This window comes from Myxocyprinus asiaticus, chromosome 8, assembly GCF_019703515.2.
Source record: "Myxocyprinus asiaticus isolate MX2 ecotype Aquarium Trade chromosome 8, UBuf_Myxa_2, whole genome shotgun sequence".
Classification (NCBI taxonomy): domain Eukaryota; kingdom Metazoa; phylum Chordata; class Actinopteri; order Cypriniformes; family Catostomidae; genus Myxocyprinus; species Myxocyprinus asiaticus.
Window position 1 is genome coordinate 34168503 of NC_059351.1, and position 23145 is coordinate 34191647.

General features: G+C 41.4%; 2 protein-coding genes across 2 annotated transcripts in view; one reads left to right on the top strand and one right to left on the bottom strand.

Moving 5' to 3' along the window:
• Positions 1-23145, bottom strand: part of LOC127444830 (zinc finger protein 827-like) — a 362567-nt gene that overhangs the window by 27272 nt on the left and 312150 nt on the right. The window lies entirely within an intron of this gene.
• LOC127444836 (hedgehog-interacting protein-like) overlaps positions 1-23145 on the top strand; it is a 54136-nt gene that overhangs the window by 21619 nt on the left and 9372 nt on the right. Inside the window, exons 5-11 of the mRNA XM_051704400.1 lie at positions 1152-1303; positions 6774-6947; positions 8728-8871; positions 9042-9163; positions 10744-10867; positions 12323-12453; positions 13871-13955. Coding sequence (XP_051560360.1) covers positions 1152-1303; positions 6774-6947; positions 8728-8871; positions 9042-9163; positions 10744-10867; positions 12323-12453; positions 13871-13955 — 932 coding nt within the window. The remainder of the gene's footprint in view (positions 1-1151; positions 1304-6773; positions 6948-8727; positions 8872-9041; positions 9164-10743; positions 10868-12322; positions 12454-13870; positions 13956-23145) is intronic.

The following is a 23145-nucleotide window of genomic DNA, read 5'->3' on the forward strand; positions in this document are numbered from 1 at the left end:
GCTGAAGTTCTCAGAAAGGAATGCCGCAGAGATGGCACAGCCAGCAAATTTCATGAAAATTGAATTTGTTTACTTACTTGACAGCTAGAATTAACTTAATTAATTATAAACTTAATTGTTAGTTTATGAGCTGTAATTAAACTGCTGTTATGTCTCATCCCAAAGTACTAGATCATCATACTTTTGCAGAGAAAAGCTTCAGACCCATTCATTCATTCATTCATTCATAAGGCATATGCTTGGCACTAAATCATAATCTTTTTTCAGAGAGAAGCCTCAGACCCATTCATTCATTAGGCATTCACTTGGCAATCTGTTCGTTCATGTTATTTTTGTCACCAGAAAGTCGGTCAGATGAAATGGCGGAAACTCCAATCTTATTACTTTCCCCAGGAACTGAGGCAATATAGGTGCTTATTACGGTCTATGATGAGTGGACCACCAGAGTAGTGACAACTTGTGTAGTAGCCTCCAGGATGAGAGGTTTCACCTATTACACAAGCAAGTTCAGTGTTTTCTAAACATGTTGCCAAGACAGTGGGAGTTGGCAGTTCAATCCTTGTTTAGTTTTTTTTCTGTCCATTTTATTTCTTGCCTCTCTTAAATTTTGCACGGATTTGAAACTAAAAAGAGAGAGAGGCAGAGAAGGTGATGGGGAGGGGCAGAAAGATTCCTGGACTTTTGTGCTCTCTATGAACTGTGAGCAAGCTAATGAATTGTTTCAGCCACTCTGCACTGCATTCACGGATATCCCCCAAAGATTACACACACAAATCATTTGCACAATGGAGGCCACAAGGAGGGCCTGGGTATCCCAGAGGAGCCCGGCCCCAAATACAAGCGCCTATAACCAAGACGGGTGGGTGAAAAGGTGGTTGTGGAGGGGGCTTTGCTTAAAAGTCTGCTTAAAGTCATATATTTTATAATCGTTTGTAATGCAGTAGTCAAGGAGAGGGGAGGTTAAAAAAAAATGCAAGGGGCTAGAGGCCATGGAGTAACTGGCCACCATATGGACAGAGACCTAAAAAGAAAAAGACAGAGAGAAAAAGAGACATTGGGAGGCCCGGCTTTAGCTTTTAGCAGTCCAGCTCGATATAAAAAAGGGACATAATTAACTTCTGGATTCTTTGTGCTCTACATCTGATTTGCAGGGAGGAGATGAAAGGGGCTTGCTAAGCCTTGCATTCCACCCCAATTATAAGAAAAATGGAAAGCTCTACGTCTCCTACACGACCAACCAGGAACGCTGGGCTATTGGACCACATGACCACATTCTTCGCGTGGTCGAGTACACAGTGTCCAGGTAATGGGCATTCAGTCATATAGCACTGCTGTCTCAACTTGACCAATGAAGGGAAAAGGGCCATAACCACTATAGACATTTAGGGGTCATATTAAAGTGTATATGAATAGTCCCACGTGGCGGACGCCAGATGGAATTAATGTAGTCTGGGATTTATATGAACCATATAGATATACACAGTATGGATTATTAACCCTCTAACAACATGGTTGGAAATGTAGGTTTTATTCTTATGGGAGTGCTAATGACTTTTAAAGAGGCAGTTCAACAGCATACTATATAATTAGGTGGCTGTGTTGATTATAGTCGGTAGCCCACCCGTAATAAGGGCTTGGGCTCACCCGCTTGGATGTAAGAAGCGCTCTATACAGAGAGGACTGGTGAGGAGATGGACACCATGTCCAGGTTATAAAATCTTGCGAACATGTTTTGCGAGGACCATCCTGCTGCAAAACATAAGTCCTGTAAGGACACACGGTTTGTCCACGCCCATGAAGAGGCCATGCCTCTGGTTGAATGCACTTTGACACCAATAGGGCAATTCGCCCTGTGATTCGTAAGCAAGTGTGATTGCATCAATGTTCCAGGGAGAGAGCCTTTGTTTGGAGACAGACATTCCTTTTGTTCGTCCTCCATAACAAATAAAGAGCTGATCCGACAGCCTAAACTGACGGGTGCGCTCAACATATGTATGCAATGCCCTCGCCAGGCATAACATATGCATAGATTGCTCTTCATCTGGTGGGGGAAAAAGGCTTGCAAACGAACCACCTGAGCCCTGAAGGGTGTTGATAAAACGTTAGGCACGTAGCCTTTTCTAGATTTAATTGTGGCTTTTGACAGATCTGGACCAAACTCCAGGCATGAGCTGTCAGTCGACAGCACCTGCATGTCACCCACCTGTTTAAATGAGGCCAAAGCCAATAGTAGTGTGGTCTTTAAGGAAATCACCCGCTGCTCAACAGCACCAGATTTAAGTACCAAGTCGGCACCATAGCAGGGCAAGGGGGGGTTCAAACGCCTCACTCCCCTAAGAAACTTTATGACTAGATTATGTTTGCCTATCGACAAGCCAGCCTCCAGGATGTGGTATGCTGAGATAGTCGCTACATAAACCTTGAGCGTTGATGGGGTAAGACCAGTGTCCAGCCGCTTTTGAAGGAATGTCAAAATCTCAGCTATGGGACAATTCACCGGGTCTTTACCACGTGAAGAGCACCAATTTGCAAACACATGCCATTTAAGTGCATAGAGGTGTCTCGTGGATGGCGTTCTAGCCAGTAAAATGGTTTTTCATCACCGACTGAACCAATTCTGGCTCATCCGATGTGCTCCGTTCAGAGGCCACACGTGTAGGTACCGCAGCTCTGGCTTGGGATTTCAAATCGTGCCTTGTGCTTGAGAGAGAACGTCTCTCCTCAGCGGTATTTCCCATGGTGGGCCATCTAGTATTTCTATCATCTCCGGGATCCAGATACTGATTGGGCCATTTCGGCGCAATTAACAGAACTGTTTTCATGTCCACTCGGACTTTGCTGATGACAGAATGAAGGAGGCACACCGGGGGAAACGCATACTTGCATTTAAGCCCAGCGGGCTTGTGACATGGAGTACCAAAGAGGACTGTGGCCATTCTCCGCGGAGGAAAATAGGTCGACTAACGCTTTGTTGAATATTTCCCAAATCCTCATCACTGTCTGTGGTTGAAGTCTCCATTCCCCTGGTAATGCTCCCTGACGTGACAACAGATCCGCTCTGATATTCAGATGGCCCGGGTCAGTGTCGCACGCAATGAGAGGAGATGACGCCCGCTCCACTGGAGGAGGCGTTGTGTCATGCTCATTAACTGTGGCGATCGGAGTCCGCCCTGGCGATTTATGTACGCCACTACTGTTGTGTTGTCAGAACGAATCAGAGGGTGGTGATTCACAATGTTGGAATGAAAATCTCTCAAAGCTAGAAAGACAGCCAGTAGTTCTAGGCGGTTGATGTGCCATGCCCGTTTCGCACCTAACCAGGTGCCGAAAATCGGGCGTCCATCACACACCATGCCCCAAAATGTATTGGATGCATCTGTGGTCACCACTTTTCTTCTGAAAATTTAACCCAGCATAACACCCTGTTGGTAGAAGGCCGGTGCTGTCCATGGTGCTAGAGCAGCCAGACAGAGGCGAGTCACCACGATGCGCATGCGCCCGAGGCTCCAGGAGCAATGTGGAACGTGTTGCTTGAGCCAGTATTGGAGAGGTCTCGTGTAACAGACATAACGGTATGATGCCGGATGCTGCCGCCATAAAATCCAGCATTCTCTGAAATGACTTCAGTGGCAATGTTTTACCCAGATTGAACTGAGACAGACACCGAAGGATGGTCTGTACGTGCTCATTTGTGAGGTGCGCGCGCATGCTCACAGAGTCGAAACGAACTCCAACAAAGGAGATTTGCTGGCTGGGGAAAAGTGTGCTTTTCGCCCAGTTGACATTCAGACCCAGATTTTTCAGATGGCAAAGCAGCAAGTGTTCGTTCAATAGTGCCTCTGATTGGGCTAGTAATAACCAATCGTCGAGGTAATTCAAAACACGCAAACCTTTAGTTTTCAATGGGGTGAGCGCCACATCGATACATTTCGTGAACGTGCAGGGAGCCAGAGACAGGCCGAAAGGAAGGACTTTAAATTGATACACAGTTCCTTCAAACGCAAATCTCAAAAACCGCCTGTGACGCGGTGCAATTGGTACATGAATGTACGCGTCCTTCAGATCTATTGATGCAAACCAGTCCTGAGGGTGGATGTGCGATAAGATCTGTTTCTGATTTAATAATTTGAACGGGCACTTCGAGAGTCCGCAATTCAAGTGTCTCAGATCTGAAATGGGCCAAAGCCCGCCATCTTTCTTCGGGATGAGAAAATAACGGCTTAAAACCAGCTGTGTCGCAGTCTAGGACAGTATCACGTTTTTTACGAGGAGACTGTGAATCTCTGCGCACAACACTGTTGGACCACAGAATGCAAACGCCGGTGAGGCAAGGTGGCCGGCGTACAAACTGAATCATATAACCATGCTCGATTGTTTTTAACACCCAGTTTGGCACGTCCGTGAGGGCTCGTAACACGTGTATGCAGCGGGACAGCGGGCTTATAGATTCGCTCGCTATAGGAGATAGTGCGCTGCTCGCCATAGGGAAGTGGTTGAGCATAATGTGTGGGGTGTATGAAATGTGAAGAGGAAATGGCCCTTTTTCTGAGAATGTGTGAGCGTCCCGTGTTTGTACAATGGCCATTTTTTTCTCTTTTGTGAGAACAATCTTTTTTTGAGTAATACACACAGAAACAACATTCTTAACAATGTCCCGTTCCCGATGAACAGTATTGGGCAAGAGGGGAGAAACACTGTGTGCCTCAAATCAAGCCTTCTTCAAAACTTCTTCGGATCTGTGGTGTGAAATACAGTGAGCTCTGGGCTCCTCTTCACAGGGCTGGGCATGTCAGGAATGTTTCTGCTGCCCGGCTGGGGTTTTTCTGTTGGCACGTTTTTTTGGCGCTGAGACTGCGGGTGCTTACGCTTGGCCACGGTTTGCATGGCTTCACAGAGAGACCGTCAAGCGACACCAGGGTGTCGAGGAGGGCAGCTTTCTCTGCGTCATACATCATGAGAGTTAGCCAAATATACTTGTCCAGAATCACCAGGGTGCTCATCACTTTGCTGATGGCCTGAGTGGTAGCTTTCGTGACTCGCAGCTGTAGCGGAGTGGAGCTCTTTGAACAGCTCTGGATTAGGACCTTGCTCATCCATTTGATTAAGGAGTTTAGCTTGAAAAACCTGGAGCACCGACATGCTATAGAGTGCTGAACCAGCTTGGCCCTCTGCTGTATAAGCTCTTCCAGCCAGTGCAGACATCAGTCAACATGGCTTGGATGGGTGGGCGGGGCAGGATTTCCATCCCATGGCAGTATTATGGCAGAGGTGAGCTGCGACTGCCTGTTCCACCGGGGGAAGCTTTGAGTAGCTTTTTTCATCACGTGGTCCACTTATGTGAGGACGGCAGCACATCCGACCTGAATGCGTGAAGAGTAAGGCACACGGCAGGACTTTGTATGCTCCACGTGGACCTCAGGGAAGAATGGTGCCCTCCTCCGGACCACAGTCTGTTGACGATGGACGGTTTTCAAAAACCATTGATCCAGTCGAGACTTTTCTGGCTTTTCTGGAGGGAACCACTCAAGACTCATCAACCGCTCTAACGAGGACGCGAAGGAGCTCCTTGTCCATGGCATGTGCACGTTCTTCACCCTCGCTGTGGGAAGCAGCGGCAACATCCTCTGTGGACCACTCACCTGAAGCTGTGAGTGTCACAGCATATATATATATATATATATATATATATATATATATATATATATATATATATATATATATATATATAATGGATACAGTAACTCCAGCCAGAGCGCTGTGGGAAGCAGGTAGTAGTTTTGCTGAAGTGCCGTGTTGATCAACGACAAGCGTCTAAAGCGAAGAACCCGTTCACCGAGAGCATCTTCGAAGGCGATGTGGAAAACTCTTCACCAGAACACACAGGGGAGTGGAAATCCTCTCAGTGCTGCCGCTGAGCACAGGCAACGAATCATCCTCTTTGCGTCTTGCTGAGAAGTTCCATCCGCTGTAAATGTATATTGACGGTGAAGCAGAAAGGGTTCCAAGATGAAGATGAAGTTTGCAGTCTTGAAGGAAGAAAATTCTGAAGAAATGGTGACTGAGCGCCTGCTTATTTAGGCCGACTGTGCACCTACAGGGGAGGGGCTCAGACACCATTGCCAATCAGAAGTTTGGTGTGATTGTATAAGGGTTTCAACAAGGTCGTGTGAAGGACACTCCCATAGTGCTGACAGCAATGTCAAGTGAACAAAATCGAAAGAGATCTGTGTACTACCAACACATTTGGTTCCCTCAACGTCGATATGTGGTTAAGGCCTTGGATTAAACACTTTACAAATAGACATGCATGCCCAATTTTTGTTTTCTATGCGGGTTTGGATCAGTCTTGAGAAGCCGAGCTCATGAAATGCTTTCACTGACAGTGATGGATGTTTTGTAGAGATATGTAATCACAACATAATTAGATGATTTCTCATGAATGCTGACATCCCATTTTGGTTGTGTTTGGAACTTTTGATCCCTATCTGCAATCCAAAACACCCAACTTTCATAAAACAAGTTGAAGTATATACATTGTTTCGTCTTAAACACATAGTACAGCCATTTGTACATTGTCTGGCCCTGTCATTTGTCTGGCCTGGTAGATAGTACTCTAGAATGTTTTATCATTACAAATGAAACAGTTAACCCCATTTTCTGAAGGTATGCAAGAGAATCCCTACAGAAACAAATTAAATATTCCAAATTGGTATCTTATATTTAGATTGACTTTTAATGTAATGTACAGTATGTAATTTAATTTTTGGTTTTAGGAAAAATCCCAACCATGTGGACATGAGGACTACCCGAGTTCTAATGGAAGTAGCAGAGCTCCACCGCAAGCATCTGGGAGGGCAGCTTCTGTTTGGGCCTGATGGGCTTCTGCACATCTTTTTAGGCGATGGCATGATCACTTTGGACGATATGGAGGAGATGGACGGTCTGAGGTAGTGTATAGAATGCTTGAGCTGTTACAATTTACACTTAAAGCTAGGGTGTGCAATATTTTCCAGAAACATTTTTTGTTATACTGGTTGGAAGTCTCTTCACATCCTGATAGCAATCAATAGTACATTTAGTCTAAATGTAAAAAAATATATATATATCTTCTGTGGAAGGGACAGGACTTAAAAATGATCGACCAATTAATGCATTCGGTCCGAATGTAATGATAGGATTTCCTTCCTGTCTGTCAGTCCATATTTGCATACCGCTGAGCAACTTGTTCGCGCAGACACACATGTTATCAGCGTGGGTTCTTTGACGCTGTGCAGCTCGAGCGCGAGAATGGAAGGCAAACCTCAGCTACCTTATGTTCCTCATGAACCACCAGTAAAAGGAAACAAGAAAAGAAAGACCATGTTAGAAACTTCTACAACGAAAAAAACGTCTGGATCAAGAGCGTGCTAAAAGCAGAATTAACATTGGCGTTGCTTTTCCACGCTGGAGGCAACTGCGGGACTCAAAGGGTCTGAAAAATGATGCCATGGTTGCTGTTTTTCTTTTGGACTGGTAATTACATGGTTTGATTTGTTTTTGATATATTTTGATAATGTAATGAAGTATTTAGCTCGTGTGTGTGTGTGTTCATGTGTGATAGAGGAGGTGTGGCTTTGGAGACACCTCTGAAGCGAGGGCGGGCTCTATGCTTTCAAAGCTAGCTTGCTAACTGCTAGGCTCTCTGGATTACACACCCTAGCTTTAAAGGCACTATTGAAGGCAAAGTGGCCCTAAAAAGTATTTGGACACTTTTGGACACCTAAAGTCACACAAAACAATTTCTGAATGTCATTGCATTAGATAACAAAATATCAAAGCAAGTGGCATTTTCAAACAAATGATGCCAAAGCTTTTAGGCAATTTTTGCATTTACTGTTAAGCAACTGGTGTCAAGGTGATTTTTTTGTGGTTGTAAGAAGTCAGTTCCCATCAGGTTCGCTCAGGTGTGCTAGCAGAGTGACCACAGGTAGGTCATCACATTAACTATTAAATATTAACAATGTTTGACATCCATAAAGTGTCACAATACTTTGTTTCATTCTCAACACTATATCTATTGTTTCATAATTTAAAAGCTAATAAGAATATTGTGATGAGGAGGACATGGCCGGGCTGTAAGGATTGACGCCTGGCGCTGAATTACCTCAATCAGCCAGAAGAGGGATAAAGAGGAGACGGAGACGCCAGTTAGAGGGAAAGCGAGAGAGATGCATGCAGCTGACAAACGTGTGCATTCTGCGTTGGGCCGGGAAGGCCAACAGTGTGAGCGACACACGGAGCTGTGTGTGTGTGTGTGTGTGTGTGTGTGTGTGTGTGTGTGTGTGTGTGTGTGTGTGTGTGTGTGTGTGTGTGTGTGTGTGTGTGTGTGTGTGTGTGTGTGTGTGTGCGCACTGGTGAGTGTGTGCTGAAAAGCAGTTTTATGTTGTGTCCAAGTGAAAGTGTGTCTAATTAAAGTCTTCCGTGAAGGCAGAGATCTGCCACAAATATTTTTGTGAAATGTTTGCTTAAAAAGTTTGCTTGCACTATGTTTCTCTAAAATAAATGTCACTTGCTTTGATATATATATATATATATATATATATATAAACTGTATACATTTTATATTCCAAAGGCATTTTAAGTGTGACTTAAGTGTCCAAATACTTTTTGGGGTCAATGTGTATGTTGCTAATTAGTAAATCTGTGTGTACGTTCCAACGGTGTTCATGGAGTGTTTTTGTGCCATAGTGATTTTACAGGATCCGTCCTTAGGGTGGACGTGGACACGGACTGTTGTAATGCCCCTTACTCTATACCCAGAAACAACCCCTATTTCAACAGCACCAATCAGCCCCCTGAAATCTTCGCTCATGGACTGCATGACCCAGGAAGGTAGGGTCAATCAATGTACTGACTGTTCTTTCTAAAGATATATCTAAATAACTGGTTTGTCATAGAGCAAGTTCATCAAAATTGTTTACATTGCTGCTGTCTTGCAATATGTATTTCCAAATTGGTTTTGCCCTTTCAAGTCACTACAATCAAGGTACTTACTGTTCCAGGTGTGCAGTGGACAAGTTCCACATGGACACTAATGGCACTCTGCTGATCCTGTGCACCGACACTGTTGGAAAAAATACAACAATGGGCAGGATCCTGCAGGTCATCAAAGGGAAAGACTATGGTATGTCTTTTAGAGTTGGTTGGCTACTCAAAACATGATGGATTACTGTACATGCAGAAACGCTATTCAGCAAGCCAAGTACTTATTCCAACCAGGCAACTACTCAAGAACTTCAGTAGTTCATGTATTTCATTTCTCAAAGCATTAAATTGTCTCTGTCCATGTACTGCTGATGAAGTGCTTTTAAGCTTCTATGCTGAGAACAGAATGTCGTAGACGGAATAAGGGTACGTTTCCAAAAAATGATTGAAGACCTTCCTGAGAAACACATTAATGCTGTTTTCAAGGATATTGTTAAAATCCAATAAAAAAAATTTATAATGGGAGAACACACTCTGAATATATAAATACTTGGGGGAATGCAAGCATATATGCATTAATATAATTGATCTCTGTCAAAGAACATTTATATGGTCATTTAGTACATTGTTGAAACACAAAACGACCAACATGGCAGTTCATCTCTATGGTGACGACTGAGACCCTAAATCAATACCACAGGCTAATGTATGTTATTTCCTATGGTTTATATAATGGATTTGCTTTCTCGCACCCCTTCTTACACATTGGCAGCAAACAAAGATGGCTCTCTCCCAACCAATGCATTCAAACCCCCAAAAAGATTGTTTCACAAATGTGCCAAATTACCCTAAACACCGGGCCATTTACTACAGTATGTTAAGCCATGAGTTACTTCATTAAATTACATTTTATTGTTTTATGGGGCTCTGACTGTAGCATTATAATACTCACCATTCTCTAAGCTGCTGTAATCTGTGTAGCCATACAAACTTAGACAAATATACACAAACACTTGATAGTAATTGCAGGATTACTTCACCCTTTCTCCGTTCCTCGCATGTCTATTCCTTCATGTGAACTTAACAGAGCTCAAACTCAATATTAATGAGGACATTTACTGAAATTAACACAGCCATATCAAGTTACATAGGGCTTTTTTTTTTTTAACAGTCTAGGGAATAGCTAATTAAAACCATCATGTGTTAAGTGCTAATGGTCTCCTGACAGATTGTGGTAAACATGAATATCCCTTACACAAACAAAGAAAACTGTTATTATGGGGATACATTAACTTTGCTTTGTGCAACACATGGGTAGGATGGTGATTGAGGTGATAAATCCTTTTCACAGACATTCAGTTTGTCAAGTGCATAAAATTGAGTTATATAAAAAATGCAGATGATTGTGATTCATTTAATTTAAGGAGTCTGAATTTTAACCCATATACAGCCTATACAACTTGTATAATTTACAACCAGATGTGGGTATGGACTTTTCTTACTGTTGCATTCTAATTGAGTTATGATACACAATATTTAGAAAACCAAATTCATTATACTTTAGAGGAGATTTGCAATATTTGATCTTAATCAGACATTTTTATTTAGTGTTTTTGTCAGCTGAAATAATTTTAGTAACCCTATAAAATAACTCGTGCTTTTTTTTTCTTCTAAAGGTTAAATGAATTTGTTCATAAATTAATTACATAAAAGTACATGTTTTTCTTTTTTGGGGGGGGGAATTATTAGTGAATTGTTGGTGTGTCTGTTTGCTTATAGAAAATGAGCCATCTATGTTTGACATGGGGTCAAATGGAGGTGCAACACCAGTCGGTGGATTCATCTACAGAGGGTGTCAGTCAAGAAGACTTTATGGAAGTTACATATTTGGTGACAAAAATGGGTATGTTGTATAATTTTCATGATTTGATATTAAATGATGTTGGCTTGACAAACTTGGTTTAGGGGTTTTTCAAAATCCCTAAACCAAGAGCAACACTAACCCCACCTAGAGCTTTTAAGCTAAATCCACCAAACTCGGCACACACCTTCAGACTGTCCTGGAATAGTGTGCTAAGTCTTTTCTAACTAATCGAACTTACACCCTGTCTACACCTGGTGCTTCTGTTGATGCAACGCAGCTTGAGGCTGTCTACACTGGACGCGTCAACACGAATGTTCTAAACCATTTATTTGTGTTGTTGGCAGTAGTAGTGACAGCGCGTGGAGTGCAAAGTGGAACGGGACACCCGTTTAATGCGACTTAACACGCCGCATTGAACACTTCCAGTGTAGACAGCATCATTGATTATAATGGGTTCTATTGCTTTTGACGCGACGCTCACGTCCAGTGTAGACAGGGTGTTACAGTTTTTGCACAGCATACAATCAAAAGGACTGCACTAACCGAATGTTCAAACAGGCGAACAGAATGTTTATTATTTCAAATTCCCAATGGTACAATTTTTTTTTTAATTGTAAACAAACCCACAAAAGGCCTTTGATCTGTTTTCAATTGCTCTCTCTCTATCTATCTATCATACAGTCTGTCTGACTAGCTAGCTAGCTATCTGGTGGTTTGTCTTACTGTAATGTCTGTATAACCATCAAACTTCAAACTTTCAAAATTAGTTTAAAGTTTAAGCCATCATCAAAGGTTGTCTTGACTAGTTATTAATTATAATAAACTACTTGGTACAGTATATGCCTTGCACTCCTTTTTTCACCACTTGATGTGTTGTAAGATTTGAGAACTTAAATCTTCAGTTAAACTCAATCAGAGAAGTGTTTGTTTTAAAAAAAAAATATATTTTTTATTTTTTTATCTGACTCCCCCCCCCCCCCCCCCCAAATCTGATATTTAGCTTCCCATATTTAGATAGTCCTCTTGATTGTCAGGCTTTTGTGGTAACCGCTCAGCTGCAAATGGAAACTGCCATTTTCCTGTGTTTGTGATTGTGCACACTCTCCACACACCGATAAGGACAAAGAGCTTTTTCAGTGTAAATTGAGAGCAGGTTTCCTGCCTGGTCAGTTGGCTGCCAGTGTATGTTTTTCACACTTTATGCAGGTTTGTAATTCATCCTCCTTCACTATCAACCTGCTCTTTTTGTTAACAGTGAGAGATAAACTGTGGAAAACTATGAGAAAATAAATGGTTCCTGGCAAAACTTAGTAAATTCTCTCTATTGTTTTGTCGTGGAATTTTGTGTTTGGTAACAATCACAATGTTCACTCAGCTCTGCTGAGGCATTATGGGGGAAACTATAAAGTTAAGCAAGCTAGCAAAAAACTGTCACCAATATGAAACTTGGAGGACTTGGTATGATTTTAACCCCTGACTTTGTTATTCTTTCAGAAACTTCAGAATTCTCCAGAGGCCTTCAGAAGACAGGTTGTGGCAAGAGAAGCCTCTTTGTCTTGGTAGTAGCAGTTCCTGTGGTTCCTCGTTGGTTGGCCACATCCTGGGGTTTGGTGAAGATGAATTAGGTAAATAAACTTATGCAACTAAAAAAAGGAAGAGTATTCATTTTACTGTAAATTTGTAAACTTCTGTTGCAATTGTCTTTGTGATTATGCCATAGTATGATAGATCACACAAAAATGATTTACTGTATTTACAGTATTTCATAAAATAACAAATACTAGTAACACTTTACCTTAAGGTTCTATTCGTTAACATTAGTTAATGCATTAGGTATAATGAACTAACAATAAACAATACATTTTAACAACATTTTTAATCAATAATTTTTAAAAATACTATTGTTCATAGTTAATGTTAGATCAAAAATGCATTTACTAATGCTAACTACTTTTAATGATAAAATGTATTAGTATATGTACAAATAAACCGTAACCAAGATTAATAAATGCTGTAAAAATATTGTTTCTTGTTAGTTTACATTAATTACAGCATTAACTAATGTAATTGTATACAAACTTATTGTAAAGTTTTTCCAAATACTTTTGCTAAAACATAGAAATGATTTGTTTGGTTTTGACAGGAGCTGCTGTTGAAGAGATAATTTTATATGAGGATATATACTGTAGGGTGATGTCACAGAAAGGAGAAAAAAAAATTCCTCTCAAATTCAAAAGTCATCTGAATTATACAGAACAGAGAGAGCCAACAGGAGTCACCATGGAAAACCAATCCCTTGTCCCAACTCCCACTTTAAAATATCTTTCCTTAAAGGCACATCCTGGAATGATATTGTACTCCTTTAGTTTCCTTACAGATTACTTCCTCTTCTTCTGCTGTTGACAGACGTAATGACTAGAAATTGAAGGTCAACACAATTTGTCAGCAGATACGGTTTATATCTGCAATCTCTGATTCCCTACTTGCACATTTAACATTGGTAACCATTGATTTTTGGGTCACTGGTGTAGTAATGGGGTTCATTTTATTTGAACTGTTTGCCAACCCCTCAATTCGCATTGCCTTGAGATGGTAGGGATCACAAAGCAAAGTTATGCCCACTCAATACTAGGCTGTAGTCTCTGCAACCGTATAATATCCCCACAGCTCAGTGCATCACAGGGAACATAAACTCTCGAATCCAAACACCAGGTCAAGTGTGGCAGAGAATAAATCTTGCGCTTTGCCAAGAGGGGGCCTCTGTGAGGGAGAGATAGCATTTGTGGCTGATTTGTAAGAGGGATTCATTGGAAGGCTGTGCTGGAGACCCACATGGCAGTCTCCTGACATATGTTTACAATCTGTGCACAGAGCTGCAAGCTTGCTCCTCATTAAAGTACTTACATGAGGATTTAATGAGACCTTTTTGAAACCCTCTCATGCACCAGTGTCAAGTGCAACAACAAGAATGAAGGAAGGAAGGAAGGTGAGAGAAGACAAATGAAATAACTTAAAGACTTACATGTATTCTTTCCTCTGCAGGTGAGGTCTACATCCTTGCCTCCAGCAAAAGCATGGCAACACAATCACACAGCGGAAAGCTCTACAAGTTGGTGGATCCCAAAAGGTATTTTAAGCTTCAAATACACAGACCAGCATATTGGGTCGGTTCCAAAACCTAGTGAGCTGCCTCTCTGCCTCCTGCTTACATAGGCAGCTGCTTTCTATGGCAGCATCCTAACTGAAATGGAGCCCCATAAGTGACCGATTTTGAACACTCTACAAAGGCAGCAACTCCCCACGCCATGTAGACGCACCATCAGTAGCGCTGGAGGGAAAGCTGATCATGGGTGAATGGATGCAAAAATGTCTGATGGGTGATGGTGCTTGTCTGTAATTGTGCAGAATGTGGTCAATTTCAGGGTACATCAACATTCTGAAGCAACATGTCGATTTATCGTGTGATCATGTTGTTGGAGCAGTCTTCACATCTGGAGCGCTAATGATACCTTAAAATACTGTCTCAGGAGGCAGCTCAATAGGTTTTGGAACAGACCCATTGTATACATTAGGATTCATGCAACAATCTTCCTGTCTGTCTGGAGTTCTTTTCTCATTGCTTTTCTCATGTGGAATTTGTGATGGTACTGCAAAGCAAAGCTAATATTGAAATTCACATAATTAATTCAATTTTTATCCTGCTTTATAAAAACACCCTTCACACTCCCCGGTATTCTTCTTTTGTGCTACAGCTTGAACATCTGTGCGGTTAGTTCATACCAAGAACGAGAAGAGTGTTCTCAAAGAATCAGAGTGAGGAATCAGACCATTTCTGCTTTCTCTCTTAACACATTACTCGTTTTCTCTCTTTTTCTCTCACGTACATGAACAAGGTCTCTAGCTTCCTTTAAACAAATCATCACACAACTGTCCATCTCTGCCAACAAAAACCTCAACCATAATTGGAGAGTAAGCATACCATTTCCAAATGTTAGTGTAACGTGTTTCTAACACCAACACAGTCAAGGTGGCTCGGACAGCACCGGTTGACTAGGGAGTCTGTGGGGTCGGTTTGGATGTTTTCCTTGCTTTGACAGGCTTTACACACCTGTCTTCAACAGAGTAAAATGTTTTCCTTGAGAGCCTTGAGTACATTCATATGTTAGCAAATCTGCAACCGAACAAAATGTATCCAATTGACATACATGTGCATGAGTTCACTGTGAGAAATTCAACACATGTGAATGAGGTCGGTTGAAGGATTTATTAATCATTTATGTATGCTTGTGGGCCACTTTTAGGAATGGCTCCATTTACCCCTTGTGTTTTACACCACTAAAAGCCATTTAACGATAGATCTTGAAAAAATTTAGTTCTCACCAAGCACATATGAAAGACATATCATCAATTCGAAAAGATCATATGGATTCCCACAAAATAACTGCCAAAATGTTTGCATTTTTAATAGATCATATATATCATTTCCAGAAAAAAGGACTTTACAATAGACACAGGCATATCTGTCAAGCCTCTAATTCAAACCAATCACTCATAAAACATGTTTTTGTTCTTTCTTCGCCATTCAAAATACTTTTATTGGGACTTTTTTAACCATGGGAACTATATAAATTAACCTGAATTATCAGGTGAAATAATTCAGAACATTTAGCATAATCTCACTGTAACATGACCTCAGGAACCACAGTTTCTTTAGTTCTTTTTTTTTTTTTCTTTTTTGTGTCTGCAACATTATTCAGAGCCTTAATCAAATCATGAATTTTACATTTAGATATTTTTAGCATATTTAGTCTGTGATATGTCAAAGCAATGAAACTCAAAGAGCTGAAACATCCTTTAATATATTTAAATATGTTTATTATTTTACAGAGCCACCTTGCAATAACAACTTTAAGTTTGCACAATCAAAAAAACAATGGCCATAATAAGGACACAAGTGCCTTTTAATTGGTCTCTGTCTGTGAATCATTAAAATAACTACCACATTTCCTTGATAAAAACTGCAGTTATCACACAGAACCTTATTCATGTTGTTAAAGGGATGGTTCACTCAGATATTAAAATTCTGTCCTCATTTACTCACTCGCATATTGTTGCAAACTTTTATGACTTTCATTCTTCCATGTAACACAAAGGGAGATGTTAGAAATGTTAGAGAATGACAGCCTCTGTCACCATTAATTGCACCTTTTATTTAATACAATGAATGGTGACTGAGGCTAACATCCTGCCTAATATTTCTTGTTGTTTTCCACTGAAGATAGAACGTCACTTGATTGTGAGTAAATTATAATGATTTGTGGGTAAACTATCTCTTTAATCTGAAGGACTGTAAAAATGAAAGCTAAAGAGCATTCCAGAGAACAATGTACAAAACATAATCAACGTCATTGAATGTCTCAGTTGGCACTGTTGGTTCATTTATCTCATGGTGGAAGCCACCCAGACACTGCCTAGGTTGTTCCTTAAAAATTCTCCATACAAACAAGAAAGAGACTTGTGAGAGAATCCATAGAAAGACTGATGATCACTTTGAAGGAGCCACAGACTTCAGAATCTGAGAACAATTTTAATAGCTAAGATAAGAGTTCTTCATAACACCGACTAGTATAGGGGACTACGTCTGAAGTTTGCCTTTTAAAAGCATAATAGTGGCTCTTGCAATGCCTGAAAAAAAAATTGTGGTCAGATAAGACCAAAATTCAAAGCAATATGTGTGGCACAAATCTGACACTGCCCACATATCAAAGTACACTACCTGCAGTGAAATATGCTGGTGTAAGCATGGGGGGCAGCCTTCCATCAACAGGGACTGAGCATCTTGTTAAAATTAAAGGGAATAATGGATGGTGGAAAATACAGGAAAATACTGCCAATGAACGTATCATTATGCACAAACACTTTCTGAAACATAATGACAAATTAGCATTGCTCAGATATAAAAAAGTCCTACAATCGCAAAGTCAAAGCTCCTAGCTGTGTCCTAAATGGCACACTATGCACTTACAAAATACACTATGCACTCAGCCATGTAGTGTATGCATTTTCAAAGTGTAGTATCGTCCAAAATGGAACACTAAATGGTTTTTTACTACACGGAAGCATTCGCCGTTTAACAGCTAATGAAAGTGACATTTCAAATGCACGTGATGTGTTGCCGATAGCTTTAGCACATTAGCCAAACTCACTTCACTTAAATCTCAAACAAAGTACATATTCACACAGTGTGGAGTGATGGTAAAGCATTCAACTTACATTTGTAAGGTGATGTCTTCACTGAAGTTTTGATAGTTGCTACATCCTTCATTATTTACAACTATTTTGTCAGACCAGCAGCCAGGTAACTCCGCTCCTTCCGTTACTACGACAAGCCGTGAGCGCTAAGTGCGTGAAGTGTCCAACATTCCACAGCCTGTTTTGACAGCTGAAGACGTACATCATCCGGGTATTCACAATACACTTCTTTTTGTTACATTTTCAGTGTGAACATACTACTCACACTACTTACACTACAAAATGGCATAGAATAGTGCAAAAGTGTGTGGTTTGGGACACACCTCTGATTTCACTCTAGACATTATTCCAATGCAAATGTGAAAATTGTGGCAGTATTTAAAAATTCAGGTGTTGTCTGACCTAAGCATTGGCAAAGATCTCACTAAAGAGTGTGCAAAGCTGTTGCATAGTTACCCTGAAAGAAATCAAGTTTATATTACTGCAAAAGGTAGCTTTAAAAAATATTAAATGGATAGTTCACCCTAAAATTGATGAAGCATGATGATCAAGATGATCATGATGGCGCCGCGGATGGCTGCCTCGGTGTGGAGCTCCTCAGTTCTTTTGTTGTTTTTGTTTGTTTGTCCTGTGTTTAGTAATCTTTTTCCAGTCAGTTTTAACAGAGACGAACTGCTGAACATTCGACAGCATGTACCAGACAATCTTTTCCCGGATTTTGAATATTCAGACATTTTGCTAGACATTTTAGTTGGAGGCATGGCTTTGTTGTTCAGGAGACGCAGGCGAGGAAGACGAGCCGGTGCGCTGGTCAAAGTCCGTTGGCACGGATTTCGAACAGCGCTGCCGAGTATTCACTTAGCGAATCTCCGCTCTCTTCCTAACAAAACGGACAAACTACATCTCCTCACCCGCACAAACAAGGACTTTTCAGCCTCTGCTGACTTGTGCTTCACAGAAACCTGGCTGAGTGAAGCCATTCTGGACAGCGCGTTACATCTGCTTCCAGCTGTTTAGAGCGGATCACATCACGGAGTTAACGGGGAAAACGAGAGGCGGTGGAACATGCTTTTATATCAATGAAAGTTGGTGTTCAGATGTAACAAGGTTAAAGAGGATGTGCTGTCCTAATTTGGAAGCGCTCTTTATTAACTGTAAGCCTTTCTACTCGCTGCGGGAGTTTTATTCTGGTGAGTGTGTATATCGTGCCAAACGTGTGTTTGTACACAGCGCTGCAACAGCTGGCTGATAAGATCACAGATATGGAACAACAATACCCGGACTCAGTTATTATTATTCTTGGGGATTTTAACAAAGCAAATCTCACACGTGAACTGCCCAAATACAAACAGCACATCGCATGCCCCACCAGAGACAGGAACATACTGGATCATTGTTACACAACAATAAAGGATGCATATTGCTCTGTCCCTAGAGCAGCTTTGGGACTCTCTGATCACTGTCTGGTTCATCTTCTTCCAACCTACAGGCAGAAATTAAAATCAACCAAGCCAGTAGTAAGGACTGTAAAGAGATGGACCAATGAAGCAGAGCAGGAACTACAAGCCTGCTTCGATTGCACGGATTGGAGTGTTTTTGAGGCTGCAACCACAGACCTGGACGAGCTCACAGATACTGTTACATCATATATCAGTTTCTGTGAGGATATGTGCATTCCTACTAGGACTTATTTAAAGTTCAACAATGACAAACCGTGGTTTACAGCAGAGATCAGGCAGCTTCGTCAGGTCAAAGAGGATGCTTACAGGGGTGGGGATAAAGTCTTGTACAATCAGGCCAGGAACACACTGAACAGGGAAATCAGAGTGGCTAAATGGAGATACTCTGAGAAGCTGAAAAACAAGTTTTCAGCTAACAACCCTGCATCAGTGTGGAGTGGCATGAAACAACTCACAAATTACAGGACTCCTACCCTCAACCCTGTAGGGAACCAACAACTGGCTGACGACCTGAATGTGTTCTACTGCAGATTTGAAAGGCCCAATCTCACACCCCACACCCACTCTGACCTTCACTTCACACAAACACCAACACCTCCTGCAGCCCCCCTCCTCCCCCCTCCTGCTACTCAACCTGCACTTAAGATCTGTGAAGATGATGTGAGCCGTGTCTTTCGGAAACAAAAGACGATGAAGGCTTCAGGCCCAGATGGCATCTCACCAGCGTGTCTTCGATCCTGTGCTAACCAGCTGGCCCCCATCTTCACACAGATCTTCAATAGATCACTGGAGCAGTGTGAAGTCCTATGCTGCTTCAAACGCTCAATCATTATTCCTGTCCCAAAGAAACCAAAAATCACAGGACTTAATGACTACAGACCTGTCGCCCTGATGTCTGTGGTCATGAAATCATTTGAGAGACTGGTGTTGGCCCACCTGAAGAGCATCACTGGGCCCTTTCTAGATCCCCTTCAATTTCTGGTCTGTGGATGATGCAGTCAACATAGGATTGCATCATATCCTGCAACATCAGGACAGACCAGGGACATATGCAAGGATCCTTTTTGTGGACTTCAGTTTAGCTTTCAACACCATCATCCCAGCTATTTTCCATAATAAATTACACCAACTCTCTGTTCACATGTCTATCTGTCAGTGGATTACCAGCTTTCTGATGGACAGGCAGCAGTTGTGAGACAGGGGAAACTCACTTCTAGCACCTGTACAATCAGCACTGGTGGCCCCAGGGATGTGTGCTCTCCCCACTACTCTTCTCCCTCTACACCAATGACTGCATCGCCAAGGACCCCTCTGTCAAGCTCCTGAAGTTTGCAGACGACACCACTGTCATCGGCCTTATCCGAGATGACGATGAGTCTGCATACAGAAGGGAGGTTGAACAGCTGGCTGTCTGGTGCAGTCAAAACCACCTTGAGCTGAACACGCTCAAAACGGTGGAAATCATTGTGGACTTTAGAAGAAACACCCCAACACTGACCCCCCTCACCATTCTAAACAGCACTGTGGCAGCAGTGGAGTCATTCAGGTTCCTGGGCACTACCATCTCACAGGACCTGAAGTGGGAGACCCACATTGACTCCATTGTGAAAAAGGCTCAGCAGAGGTTGTACTTCCTTCGCCAGCTGAGGAAATTCAACCTGCCACAGGCGCTGCTGATACAGTTTTACTCAGCAGTCATTGAGCCTGTCCTCTGCACTTCAATAACTGTCTGGTTTGGTTCAGCTACGAAATCAGACATCAGAAGACTGCAAAGGACAGTTCGGACTGCTGAGAGGATTATTGGTTGCCCCCTGCCCCCCTTCAAGAACTATACACTTTCAGAGTGAGGAAAAATGCTGGGAAAATCACTCTGGACCCCACTCACCCTGCCCACTACCTTTTTGAACTGTTGCCTTCTGGCCGACACTTCAGAGCTCTGAGCAACAGAACTGTCAGGCACAGGAACAGTTTTTTCACTAAGGCTATCCATCTCATGAATAGTTAAATTGCCCCATTGAGCAATAACTATGTGCAATACACAGTTTAGTCTTTTTTATATTTATCCAACACATCCAACCTCTTCTGCCATTTCATTCCTCTGAAAAAACAAAACAAAAAAAAAAACAGATTTGTATTTATACTGTACATAACAGATTTGTATTTGCACTGTACATAACAGATTGTATTAGATTTGCACTACCCATGTGTATGGGTGTATGTATGTGTGTGTCTGTACGTACGTGTATAATTGGTTTTATTTTTTATTATTATCTATGTCTTGCTGCTGTTTTTGTATTCTTTTTGTATTGTTGTACACTGGAAGCTCCTGTCACCAAGACAAATTCCTTGTGTGTGTAAGCATACTTGGCAATAAAGCTGATTCTGATTCTGATTCTGAAAATTTAAATTTGAACTCATCATTAGATCAAAATGAGATGCTTGGCAGAATTTAATCCTCAGTCTCCATTCATTTTCATTGCATCTTTTTTCCATACAATGAAAATGAATGGTGACTGAGGTACTCATGCCTAACATCTCCCTTTGTGTTCTTTGGATGAAAGAAATTTATATGGATTTGGAATGCAAATATCACAGAGAACAAAAGTTAAAAGCAGGATCTGTAATTCAGTGAGAACTGAGAGAGAATTAGATGAGGGTCTGAATACTTTTGCGAGGCACTGTATACCCAGGTGATGACAGTGCCACCCAAGTCTAATGCTATTAATTACCACAAATGTTTCCATGAGTCTCCTAAACAAGGCCCCTCAAACGTACTTTATTTATGTTTTCTGGCATTGCTGCATTTTTCCAAAGAACAATTCTTTCCACCATTGATTGGAGTTGTTTAGTCTGTCGGACCTGCAGTGTTGGGTTCACTTCTAAATTACCAAATAAAGAAGGTGATTTAACAATTCTGAGTTGACTAGCACTGTCAAGTGGGGTGGTCCAGCATTTACATTTCGTCTACCTACATTTACAGCTTTCCTGCGCCTCTAAGTCTTGTAGCAAGTGTAATGGCTCTTTTTGCATTCTGACTGAGATTGAGGGCTGCAAAATACCCATATCATGTTTTGATTTTGATCTATCACGTTGAATATTTGGGTTATAGAGCTATGGAAAAGAGAAGAAAAAAATAAAATGTTTGAGATGTTGCAGGAAACACACCTCACTGCACCCATTCAAGTTTGTTTATCAGTCCACGTACATAGAATAATAAATAGGCCACCACCCACTGAAATGTATATGTCTGTGTCTCATGTGAACAAGAGAGACACTGTAGGAGTGTATACTGGTCAGTGGCAATCACTGAGAAGATGGCGCTATTGGAATAAATATATATTTAAGCAATATCACACGAGCAAAAGTGCGATATGGCCCTACATCAGCACTGCTGTGATTCGGCTGCAGGCACGAATTATGTGTTATGTTGCTTATATACAACAGTTCAATGAACAAGTAAAACACATTTGAGCATGGAGCTACTTTTTTACGCAGCGGATCAGAATCTGCCGTTGCTGGTTCAAACCAAATGATGCGTCCAAGCCTTCGTTAGTAATTCAAAAAGTTCACTTCAGAAATAGTATCACGGCTTGTGCTGTTTCTAACAAGTTATTGGATAAACAAGGATGGATGGCTGGATGTGTGTGTGTGTGTGTGTGTGTGTGTGTGTGTGTGAGAGAGAGAGAAATGGAGCGTGAGCGATCACCTGTTGCCACACCCAAGCAGAGATGCTGTCAGCTTTCTGAAGGTCAGCTTTCTCAGTGGAAAAATAGCGGTCCAAGCAGGGGTAATTCTGCCTATTTCATGGTAGCCGGTGCGTAAGAGTCGATCACTATAGAAACCGCAATGTCCTCCATTTTAAACAGTGTGTCCACTCTAATGTGGAAAGTCCGATAAGAGGTAAGCGCCTTCAGTTTGTGTAATTAATCAGTCTGTTGTGTCTCTCAGCTGTGATGAGCCGTAATGCTGAAGTTGTTCGTTTAAAGCCGTTTAAATATATTTCCTAGCTTTAGTAGTAGTAATACAAGCGATCATATAGTGCTGTATGTAAACACTGGCTGAAGCGGATAAACTTCACATCACCTAACTGGCTCATATTACACATAAAAATGATCTTTTGCCACCACCTGCTGGCTAACATATGTAATGTAAAAAAAATACATGTAAAAAAAGACAAACCGTAGCTCTTAACAGATCTGCACTGCTCTTACACTTTAGTTTAGAACGGCACGAACACAAGCGGATTGATACACACAGTGAAGCGTCGGAGTGCTGATGGTGTCAGACCATCAGTGCTCATAGAAAGTCTCTCGTCCAATCAGATTCGAGGACCAGAACTAACTGTTGTGTGTGTATATATACACTACCGGTCAAAAGTTTTGAATAACTTGACTGAAATGTTTCTCATGATCTTAAAAATCTTTTGATCTGAAGGCGTATGCTTAAATGTTTGAAATGAGTTTTGTAGACAAAAATATAATTGTGCCACCATATTAATTTATTTCATTATAAAACTAAAATTTAATAAAAAATTTTTTTTTTTTAAATTGATGACTTGGACCAAATAATAAAGAAAAGCTGGTAATAAGTGCCCAACATAGATGG